We start from the raw sequence: 11,761 nt of genomic DNA, 5'->3' as shown, positions 1-11,761 counted from the left end.
ATTCTCTTGCCTCAGCCTCCCAAGTAGCTGGGACTACAGGGGCCTGCCACAACACCTGGCTATTTTTTGGTTGTAGTTGTCATTGTTGTTTGGCAGGCCGGGCTGGGTTTGAACCCACCAGCCCTGGTATATGTGGCTGGCATCCCAGCTGCTGAGCTACAGGCACCAAGCCTAAAAAAATTTTTTTTTAAATTATTTTTTTAGGCTAGTTGCATTTGTTTTCCATTGCCCAGACTAGACTGAGACTCTTGGGTTTGGGTCAAGCCATCCTCCTGCCTCAGTTACCCAAGTAGCTGGGACTACAGGTGCCTGCCACAATGCCTAGCTAATTTTTCTATTTTTAGTAGAGATAGGTTCTTGCTCTTGCTCAGGCTACTCTCAAACTCTTAAATTCAAGGGATCCACCTGCCTTGGCCTCCCAGAGTGCTGGGATTACAGGCAGGAGCCACTGTGCCCAACCTGTAAGGGGTTTTTTTTTGCAGTTTTTGGCCAGGGCTGGGTTTGAACCCGCCACCTCTGGCATACGGGGCTGGCGCCCTACTCCTTTGAGCCATAGGTGTCGTCCCTTGTAAGGGTTTTGATAGCAATTCTTTTCTCCTGCTCTCTTCACAATGAGAAGCATCTTTCTGAATATTTCAGAAGGTGGACAGAGAGCGTCCCTCAGGGTTCCCTCTGTTACCAGTTTGAGAAGAGATATGATTATGGCCCCTGCTTTCTGCTACCCCACTGTGCTCCCTTCTCTCTTTTATCTGGACCTGTTTTCCTTTCTGCTCCTGCCCTGGTCAGTTTAGATTCTACTCCCTGCGATTTCCTCTTGGTTGGGCCTTGTCTCAGAAGGGGTTTCATCTTGTCAGTTTGACAGCCCACAGCCCAGCCTGCTCCTCCAGCACTGTGTGCCTTGCCCGGGTCTTCCTGACTCACCTGCACCTGGGAGCCTCTGGGTTCTGCCTCCCAGTGGTGGCCTGGACCACCATGCGTCCCAGGGGGTAGCTGCAGGCGACTCTGAGGGGGCTCCCTTCTGTTCTCGGGACCATCAGGGTCCACCCCAACGTCCACTCCTCTCTTTCGTCCTCTCTTGCAGTTGCTGATACCACACAGGTCTCCAAGCTGCCACCTGCCTGTGTGCTGCAGACCCCCTCCCCACCCCACCTCACCCCACCCCACCTAGGCACATGGGGCGCTCTATGAATAGGGGCATGTGGACAGGCCTGAGCTAGGCACTGCCTCATTGCAGTTGGTGCTCCTCGATCTGGGAAAGGCTGGTGATGGCCCCTGCCTGCTCCTGGGCTTCAACATGGAGGCAGACTTGTGTTCTAGGATCCAGCCCAGTCCCACCCTGTGGCCAGTGTCAGCTAGGAGTTGGGAGCACACCCTAGCTTCCTTGCCCCTGGATGGGGTACCTTTGAGGCTTGTTCTGTTTCCCAGAGATCCCCACCGTGACTGACCCCAGTTGCCACTGGCTGAAACCCACCTCCTTTGGCCCCCCGTCCTCACTGTACCAAAACAAAGCACTTGTGCTCAAGTTCCTGCCTCAGCATCAGCATCCCCCAGCTGTGGGCCTCTGGGCTCCGGCTCGCCCACCCCTACACTGGGGACTCAAGCCCCTCCCTTGAGCCATCACGGCAGCTCATTTTCCAACACAACAAACGCTCTGGGTCTCCCCAGATTCTTGTTGCATGTGTCATGTGTAAGAGAACTCAAAATAGTGTGTGCTGCCTGTGCCTGGTCTGGGAAGTATCTGGTTTTCCCAGGGGCTGGCCCCCAGGGCAGGGATGAGGGGGTTTGCCCACCCACGCCCTCGCTTTTGGCCCTCTGCCCAGCTCATGCTCTCTCCTTCCTGTCATGGGCCCCTTGCTTGCTATGTGACTGTGAACAAAGCACGGGGCCTCCCTGAGCTCGCTTTCCCCAAGTGCAACAGAGGAGGGTTGCTGGGCTGCTCTCTGCAGCAGTTTCAGGGCTGAGGTGTGACAAGGGATCAGAGAATACCTTGTGATCACAAAACATTGTTTAGGCTCGGCACCCATAGCTCAGTGGGTAGGACACTGGCCACATACACCCAAGCTGGAGGATTCCAACTCGGCCTGGGCCTGCTCAACAACAATAACTGCAACAACAACAAAATAGCCAGGCATTGTGGCAGGTGCCTGTAGTCCCAGCTACTTGGGAGGCTGATGCTAGAGAATTGCTTAAGCCCAAGACTTTGAGGTTGCTATGAGCTGTGACGCCACAGCACTCTACTGAGGGTGACATAGTGAAACTCTGTCTCAAAAAAAAAAAACAACACAAAAAATGCTTTGTTATTCTCTCAGAGATGGGTGTGATGGGAAGGGGGTTGGGCAGAAGGAACTGGACCAAGACCCTGCTGCCTGTCTCTCCTGTCTGCGAACCCCAGGGCCAACACCATGGCTGTCTCCATTCTGAAGATGTAGAAACTGAGGCTCAGTGACAGGTCAGGGCTGCCCAAGCTCACAGGGCCGGCTGTGGGCAGGATGGGGCTCTACCCATGTGACACTGAGGCCCAATGAGTTTTCCTTCTTCCAATGTGAGTTTAGAGAATCACTGGAAACTCACAGCTGGGCATGGTGGCTCCATCACTCTGGGATGTTGAGGCAGGAGGATCACTTTTGCTTAGGAGTTCGAGACCAGCCTGAGCAAGATCAAGACCTTGTTTCTACTAAAAATAGAAAAACTAGCTGGGCATTGGTGGTGGGCACCTGTAGTGTCAGGTACGTGGGAGAGTGAGGCAGGAGGAGCTTTTGAGCCTGAGAGTTTGAGGTTGCTGTGAGCTATGATGCCATGGCACTGGTGTTCCTGGGTGACAGAGTGAGACACTGTCTCAAAAAAAAAAAAATCAAAATTAAAAAAAAAAATCACTGGAGGATCAGCACCCATGGCTCAGTGAGTAGGGCGCTGGCCACATACAATGAAGCTGGAGGGTTTGAGCCTGGCCTGGGCCTGCTAAACAATGACAACTGCAACAAAAAATAGCTGGGTGTTGTGGCGGGCACATGTAGTCCCAGCTACTGGGGAGGTTGAGGCAAGAGAATCACTTAAGCCCAAGACTTTGAGGTTGCTGTGAGCTGTGATGACACAGCACTCTACTGAGCGTGACATAGTAAGAGTTTATCTCAAAAACAAACAAACAAACAAAAAACCCACAAAGCTACCTGTAGAAAGTCCTACCTAGGTGCACGCTCTCTGCCCATGTGGCTTCCCAGTTGGCGGCTGGTCTAATGCACCCAGGGAGGAAATAAATGTGGCTGGGAAGCATCTAGAACAGGCTGAGAGTGTCAACTTCAGATGGCCGGTGACTCTAGGCTGTAAGGACGGTTGGCTTCCTTTTGGGAGGTTCCTGCTGGGGAGAAGGCCTTCCCTGCCTCACCTGGACTTTCTCCGTCTCAGGTGACCTGTTGGACGTATAACACTGCGTTCTCCTCTGATCTCATAGATGTGCTAGAAAATAACGAGGGAGCCAAGACAAAGAAGTGGTGGGCACTTTGCCCAAAGTCACATAGTCGTGAGTCATAATTTGAGGTTGCTGAGTTTGAGGGAAGCCCGTGGACATTTTTGACATTCATATTGTGGAAGGCAGTCTTCTAAGATCATGCCGAGATGAAGCCGGGCCCCTCTAGCTCAGAAATAAAGGACAAATCTTGAGTCCCTCCAAGGGAAGTTCCAGGTTCCTAGCTAGCTTTGAGAAAGGTGTAATGGATAAGCACGGAGGTAGTAACAATGTATGAACAACAGTCTCCCAAGAAAGTACAAGTCACAAGGTGTTTGGCTCCCTATGGCAACTGAAGTTGCTGGCCCTGAGAACAGAGGTCAGACTTGCCTTCCTTAAGGCTATGCAAGGCAAGGCTTAAACCACACCTGGCAGGCCCTTGATTTACTTAACAGGTGACTTGAGTCTAGTATCCATCCTGTGGCTTGTCTCTGATTAACATGCTTTTTTTTTTTTTTTTATCTTAAAACATTCCAAGCCTTTAGACAGTGTTTTTCAACCTTTCTTATCTCAGGGCACACTTGAACCTATAGTTAATCTTCTGTAGTATACTTAAATTGTATCGATCAAAAGAAAAGAGTAACAGGAGAATATACTTACTGTGCTTTGAATGTCTTTCAAAAATAATTTAATTAATGACCTTTAAAAAATTTCACAGTGCACCTCAGGTCTTCTCACAGCACACAGCTTTAGACAAAGCTTCATTTCTGTAACTAATTACAAATCAAAGGGTGAGACTACTTGCTTGAAGATTCTTGGGTGGGGTATGGTCGCACATACTTGGCTCAGAATTAAATTATTTTATGGAGTTTGGGTTCTTTCCTGTCGACATTCTCCCAGGCCAGCCCTTGGCAATGTGCCCCTAAGCCCAGGCCCAGGATATCCACAAACAGGGAGGACGGGGCTACCCAGAAGAGCTCCCCAGCCTTTTCTCTCCCTACCCACACTCTTAAGAACTTGATGATGACAGCTGGTTATGGACACAGCCCAGATGCCATCTGTCTGCACAGATGTCAGGGACATTCCAGCTGCACCAGATGATAGGGTAGAAAGTTCAGTAGGTGCTGAGCGTGGGACAAGAGAAGAATTTCTCTAGACTAAGATTAGGATATGAAAGTATGGACTTTATCTTATCTTTTAGAAGGAGAGAGGGCCTTCGAGAAGGGAAGGGAGTGGGGAAAGAGAGAAAAAGAGAGCAAGGAGCTGGATGGTCATCCCAAAGAAAAAAAGAATGCAGTCTGCTGAGGTCAGGTGGTTAGCAGAATTTAAAGGGGACAAAAATGGTAAGTGCACAACCGTGTGAATGTGGCTGCATTATTGCGAGGCCCAAGAAATCCACATTTTACATAAAATATGGGAGAGAAGGAAGCATCAATTACGTAGATGTCCCCGGGTAAGGTGGAACAATGTCTGATTCTGTCTTATCTCCTGTTCTGTCATTATTGCTGTGGAACTGGATGGGCATTAGTGTTAGGTGCTAGACACAGGTACAAATCATGTGGAGGTGAGGGAAATTTGCCCTTTCCTCCGAAAGTTCACTGAAAGATGAACTCACAATTAAGGCAGATTGATAAGAGAATCTTGCTTATTGGAGGTGAACAAAAAATTACTTAATGAGTGATCTGTGGTGCCAGCTCTTCACAGGTGCCTGAGGCTGGGAGAGCAGCCTCTCAATTCCATTCTGCCACGGTCACAATTCTAATAGCCTTTATGGTGAAACACAAGGAAACCAACCTAGAAAATTTTAACTTTATCTGATAGGAAGTAACATCAAAGTAGTCTCCATGCTAACAATGAAAAATGGTTAAACAACAGAAGGTGATTTTCATTTTTTTAAATGTGTTTCATATTTCTCTTCAATAGTTGATTGACCCAACATCTTTCTGTCTGCTCCATACGATGAAAATACAAACTAAATGAGAATAGAAAAAATAATTAAAGCATTGAATTGTACAAATTACAAATCCATTCCGAAATATACATTAAATAAAACACGCATTTCATTAAGAGATCTACAGTGGATGACTATGCATTCTGGAAAGCTTCATGACACCCAGGCAGGGCCAACATTCATGGAGGGAGCTAAAAGAATTTGCATCCAATCACAGTTTGTAGTGGGTTTCTTTTTTTTTTTTTTTGGCCGGGGCTAGGGTTTGAACCCACCACCTCTGGCATATGGAGCAGCACCCTACCCTTTTGAGCCACAGGCACTGCCCAGTAGCAGGTTTCTTATTGCCAATCTTCAAGTTACACTTAACACATCATTAGCGTCACTCGTGCAGGAAACCAATTTTGTTTGGGGAAAGGGTAAGCAAGCTGTAGCCTCAATTTTGAGTTCATTACAACTTCTCAAGAACTTCACCAATAACCTATACAGTACAATTTCAAAAAAGTAAACATGTTAAGGTAAGCAGACAACTTTTCAGAAACCCAGACGTGTTCTTACGGTGTTTACACTGAACTCTCCATCTACAATGGGCAGTCAAGAAGAATGTTCTCCTTCGGACAACATGGTCACAGGGCTGGGATGATCCAGAAGGACTGAGGGAGCGTGAGGTTGGGGAGTGGAGGGACCACCTCTTGCTGCTTCACGTTGGAGACAAGCTGTGTCCAGTCGTGGGCCTGCATGCGTCCCCTTCATCATCTGGTATAGCTCTTGATGTAGTTGTCCACTTTGTTCCAGAAGTCCTCCTTGTCTCCCAGGTGATGCTCTGCAGCCTCAATTCAGTGGGTCATCAAAATTCAAAAGATCAGTAAACAAAGAGTTTAATCCCCAAACAACATCCTGCAGTATTTGTGTGGGAGTCCAGCTAGTGTTGTCGATGGAGTGTTCTCTCAGTAAACTTAGGCAACTTTCACCTGTCTCTGTGATGTTGGGGTGCCAGATCCTGGTCAAGCATTTCACCTTGGGAGGCACCATGTTGTACGCATTGGGGACTTCAGTTTCAAACTGCAACTTTCCACCCTGGTAGTAACCCTTATCTGGGGTTACAGTTAGTTGAAAGCAACAAAGCTTGTTTGGATCAGGAAAATGCACTTTACATGTACAAGGTCAATTAGCTTCAAGTTCTGCAACCTCTTTACTAAGCAACTTGTCTCTCACAGTAACCCTCCGAGTGGAATTGGGTGCTGTGTCTGATGTCTAGGACTCTTTGAGACTATCATCGTGCTTCAGTTTTCTTGCCAGCGTTAGCATTACTGCTGCCTTTACCCTGGGAACTGGCAGACAGGTGAGGTGGGCCTGGCGCCCAACACGAGGCCCGGCCCGGCAGCGGGAGTGATTTTCATTTTAACAAAATATCTAAGGGAATCATCAGAGAAAACATCATATCATCAAAGTAACCTTTCCTCTACTAATATCACAACACATGTTGCCTATGTGTGATTACCTCCTCAGAGTCTCCTGAACATCTTCACAGAGTGAAACTGTAACTGGATAAGGGGGTGGGGGTGCTGTGTTGGAGGAGGGAAAGAATGTGAGCTAAGAGGACTGGCTCAGCTGTACTGCTTCAGCTTAGCTTCTCAGACTCTACCTTGCAGGCTGATTTTCTGGCTTCATTAGGAGCTAAGAATGACACTGGCCCACATCTGGCAAGAACACAGACCTCAGTCCTAGACTCATGGGAACAAATTCTGCCAACATCGTGGCTGATCCTGGAAGTGGATTTTCCACAGCATCTACAGATAAGAGCTCAGAGACGCTGTGACTTTGGCCTTGTAGGGTCCTGAGACAAGAACTAGTCCAGGGTCTGGTCTTCTGGCCTCCAGGGCTGTGAGATGATAAATGGGAGTACAGGGAGTTGTTTTATGCTATGTTTGTGGCAATTCATCACTGCAGCAATAGAAAACAAATACCGGCTGTTTATATACTGATTTTATATATGTTGTAAATATCTTTTCAAGTGTGTCATTTGTGTTTTTAAACTTTGCCCTTAATCCCATTTAATTTTCCTTGTTTCATTACCAGAGGGTAAACTCAAGTTCTATTTTGGGGATGTCCTTTGCAGTCACCCCCACGTACCCAATACTCACATGCCTCAGAATCATCCTGAATGCTTGTTTAAGACACAGATTTCTGGGGCCTGGGCCCAAGTCTTTGGACTGGATCGGCCAGAGAAAGCACTTTTGGAGAGACTTGAACTCGCCACTGCCCAGCGCTCAGAGTCGGTAAGCCACAGGGAGGAAGCTGAGCCCCACCCTCCATGGGCGGGACTCTTTAAGCCCCGCCCCGAAGGCCTCCGTTCCCATTGGGTGGTAATAAAGAGCCTCCCTTGCGTCACAGTGCCGTCGGCTCCTCCTTCGGACCCGTGGGCCGGTCTCTACGCCTGCGTAGTGGAGTTGGACGCTCGCGGGCTTGGGCTATGAGAGCTGCGGTACCAGCCGCCGGCTACGGGATGAAGCAGCCACGGACGGAGTCGGAGCCCCTTTTGGGCCAGACCCGCGGCGGCGGCGGCGGAGGGAGCAGGAGCGGCGGCGGCGGCGGGGGAGGGGGCGGGGGCGGGGGCGGCGGCGGGAGCGGCGGCGGCGACGGCAGCGGCGACTGCCAGGACGGGCAGACTCCTTGTCGCGGCGTCCAAGTCAGCCGTGGTGAGGCAGGGGAAGTCAGCGATTTGGAGCATCCTGGAGGCCGGGCTCGCGCGTGGCCGTCTTGCGGTCCCCGCACTGCACGTCGCCGCGGGCCGCACCCCCACCGGGCGAGTCCGACGGGGGCCCGGCCGTGCCGGACACCAGGGGACCCGCTTTTCAAAGGGCGATGGGCTGCGTCCTGCGGACCCCGGCCCGGCGTGGGTGCAGAGTTAGGGTCCCAGCCGGATCACGTCCAGCCTGACGAGGCTGGCGGAGAGGGCCTCGCCCAGTCCTCAGGCAGAGTTGGGGCAGCCCGAGGGGAAGCTGGACCCTGCAACCCCCTTCGGTCCCTTCGTGTGCCGGGACGGGCCCAGACCCTCAGAGGCAGTACTTTGATTTTTCTCGTTTCCTGCGGAGTTTCTTGGGAGGTTTCTTGTGGGGCTGGGAGAGAGGCGTTACTCCAGCCAAGGTCACACAGCCAGTGGCGGAGGTGGGATTCGACCCACGTGGTAGCCGCTTGCCAGCACTTTCTGCAGTGCCATTCCTGGTCCTTCCCGTGGGGCTGGGCCGGCCTCTGGTGGAGAGGGCTTCCTCCTCTGCTTGCCTTGCGCTGGCCCCAGCGTCCTCTCCCCACCTCCCTCCTGCCCTTCCTGTTTACCTCCTGTCTGAAGATTGCTGAATCCCGGGAAGGGTGCGGTCCACCCATCCCTGGCGGATACCTGGGAGATTAGGTGCTGGGTTAGAGGCAGAAGAGGCTCATTGCATTTTATAGGAAACTGAGGCCCAGAGGGGTTCTGAGATTTGCGGAAGGTCACAGCACTCTGTTCTGGTGCAGTTACTGCTAGTACCACTTTGGGCGCTGGTGCCTGAGCCACTTCCCTCTCTGGACTCTCTTTCCTCCTGCGTCAGGGAGGGGACTGGGTTGGAATCATGGTCCCCAACCCCTGGTCTGGATCATGTGCCCATCCATGGAATAATGTGGGATTGGGAGGCTCTGGGAGATCCCTGACAGGGTGAGAAAATTTAGAGGCTGCCCCCAGGAAGTTCTGCAGTTGTCTTGTGGGGACCACTCAGGAATGGGGTTTGCAGGAACCAGGTCTTGCAGGTTCCTTAACAAGACACGTAGGATATGGTGGTGTTCAGGGGCCACACACTTTGTGTCTGGAGGTCTGGGTGCCTTTCTGGGGCAGCCCCTTCCTGGCTGTGTGACTCTGGCAGTTTACTTAACCTTTCTGAGTCTCAGTAAAAGGGGGGTAGTAGTAGGGGCTGCCCACAGGGGCATTGTGAGGATTCAGAGAGAATCCAGAAGTTGCCCTTAGCACAGGGCCAAGTGCGCCAGTGTGGAGCTCTGATGGCTGTCCTGTGTAGGAGCACTACCAGTTATTTCAGGTCCTGGGCCTGTTAGAGAGGACATCTGGCAGATGAGACCTGCTCTGTGTAGATAGGAGCCAGGGCTGGGCAGTGTGGCTGGCAAGAGGGGGCTCTTGGGCAGGGCTCTTTGTCCCCTGGTGGCCTCAGTCAGGGCTTCTGAGAATGTGGACAGGACACTCTGTGTTCTGCATCTTCTTGGCTGGGCCGTCTGTGAGGCCTGCAGACCAGGGGGGCAGTGGAGACTGAAAAAGGCTCATTCAGTTTCTGCACCAGCACCCATGTGGGGCTCTGAGACAGGGGACCCTATGCTCTGGGTTCTCAAGTCCTGCAGTGGGACTTCTGCCATCAGTGGGGGGAGCTGCTGCTGCAGGACACTCTGAGGACCCCAGTGGACCCTGCAGTAGGGTCCTTGTGACTCAGTGCCACATGATGGGGCCATGGCCAAAAGGTTGAGGGCATTGGCTTTTTTTTTTTAAGAGACAGTGTCTTACTTTGTCAACCTTGGTAGAGTGCTGTGGCGTCACAGATCACAGCAACCTTCAGCTCTTGGGCTTAGGCGATTCTCTTGCATCAGCATCCCGAGTAGCTGGGACAATAGGCACCTGCCACAATGCCTGGCTATTTTTTGTTGTAGTTTGGCCGGGGCCAGGTTTGAACTCAACCACCCTTGGTATATGGGGCTCTACTTACTGAACTACAGGTGCCGCCTGAGGGCATTTGCTTTATCTGTTTTTGGGTGAGAAAATCCCCCTTTACTGGTTATGAGGACAAGGGATTGCTAGAATAATAGGGAATGTTCATGATGAGCTTACTGTGCTTCAGTAGCCCGTTCAGTCTGTAGTAGCTTCTACTGGGTAGGGTCTGTGAGGAACCAGGGTGCAGAGAGGTTAAAGGGCTTGCCCAGGGCTCTACGCTTGTCGTGCAGATGGAACCTGGAGCAAGAGGAGAGTGGGAGTTTAGACCTAGATGTTGGGGAGCAGCAGCTTGGGTTGGGGCAGGGAGTCCAGTCTGGGGCTGGTGTGTGGGACATAGCCTTTGAGCTCCTGTTCTCTGCTCTGTGGTGACATTCTGACCTGCTGTGCTCGGCAGAACCCCTAGCCCCAGTGGGGTAATGGGGTATGGACAGGTAATTGCCACCCAGAGTGATGCGCTCAGGGGACGGCGAGGTGCCCCAGGGAGTATGAGGATGATGCTCCAGGAAGAGGCAACAGCGTAGGGAGGGACTTGGGGGCTTTGGAGAGCATGGCCTTGGCAGAGCCAACTTTGAGCGAATAGCAAGGAGAGTGTGAGGTGAGGGAGGCAGCAAGAGAGGAGGTAGGCAGGTGGATCTGGGGCTCTGTAGTGTCAGGCTGGGGTGGAGTGTGTGAGCCTGCATCGTGGGTACCAGTGGAAAGCTATGATGTGCTCCCGTTTGTGGCAACGTCCGCAGGCTACTGCAGGGTGGGAGGCCAGTTGAGATTGGGTAGCCAGATATAGAATTTTACAGAGCAGCAACCAAAAAGCCAAGTGGAAGGGAACCATGAGTGCTGGACATTTTCAGGGGTACCTGCCACCTTTGGTCTGTGATGGCTTGCCTGGTAATGGGAGCCCCTTCCATAGTCTGAGACTGGAGTGAGCCCCGGGCCCTCAGCAGCCTCACTCTTCTTGTTTGAGATTCTGTCTCTCCCCAAGGAATTTGGTAACTTGGGGGCTGTCAGATCACCTGTCCCCCAGGACTGTCCATTTGCTTATTGGATAAAATCAGCTTTAGTACCACTGTGTGTCTGAGCACTGCACTGTCGTGGGGACACAGTAGGGAGCAAACTGTGTTTTCTGTTCACAGCTTTCCTAGGACATGTCCCTGGGAAAGGAGCCATGTCCCAGGGCATCCCAGCAGTCAGCAACCACCTTTAGAGCTCCCCTGGGAAAATGTTTAGGAGTCCTCTGGGTGAGCCTCCTGGTTGTGCACATGGGGGAAACTGAGGCCCAGGCAGGGGGAAGGTGCTTGCTTTAGGTGACAAAGCAAGGCTGTGACAGAGCCAGGACAGGGTCCAGCCTCCTGCCTCTCTCCAAGGTTACCCATATCTCCAATCAGTCCTTGGGTCCAGCTGCTTCTACCTCATGTCTCCAAGTATGAGCCCAGGGACGGCCAGCAGTGTGGGTTGTCACCTCACCTTTAGGCCCTCACTTGCAGCGAGCTGCCTGAGCCACGGAAAGTAGGATGTCAGCCTCCTGGCTGCTCTGCTGCTGCAGGCCTCAGCTCCCCAAGTTTTCCTTGCTCTTTGTTGCATGGCAGCTTCCTTTGGGGATACAGGCCTACGGCGTGGCTGGCAACCCAGGCCC

The 11,761-nt window shown here is 51.8% G+C and overlaps 1 protein-coding gene and 1 pseudogene across 1 annotated transcript in view; one reads left to right on the top strand and one right to left on the bottom strand.

Annotated features, from left to right (window-relative positions):
- Positions 1-6,142: 6,142 nt before the first annotated feature.
- On the bottom strand, positions 6,143-6,698 carry LOC100962196 (annotated as a pseudogene).
- Positions 6,699-7,857: 1,159 nt separating this feature from the next.
- The window catches only part of TPCN2 (two pore segment channel 2), a 36,880-nt gene continuing 32,976 nt past the window's right edge, over positions 7,858-11,761 (top strand). Inside the window, exon 1 of the mRNA XM_023518294.1 lies at positions 7,858-7,974. Coding sequence (XP_023374062.1) covers positions 7,864-7,974 — 111 coding nt within the window. The 5' untranslated portion in view covers positions 7,858-7,863. The remainder of the gene's footprint in view (positions 7,975-11,761) is intronic.

The sequence above is a fragment of the Otolemur garnettii genome, unplaced genomic scaffold (assembly GCF_000181295.1).
Source record: "Otolemur garnettii isolate 467f Iridium unplaced genomic scaffold, OtoGar3 scaffold00134, whole genome shotgun sequence".
Lineage (NCBI taxonomy): Eukaryota > Metazoa > Chordata > Mammalia > Primates > Galagidae > Otolemur > Otolemur garnettii.
Note: the sequence above shows the minus strand (reverse complement) of the source record. Positions and strands in the feature narration are given on the sequence as shown.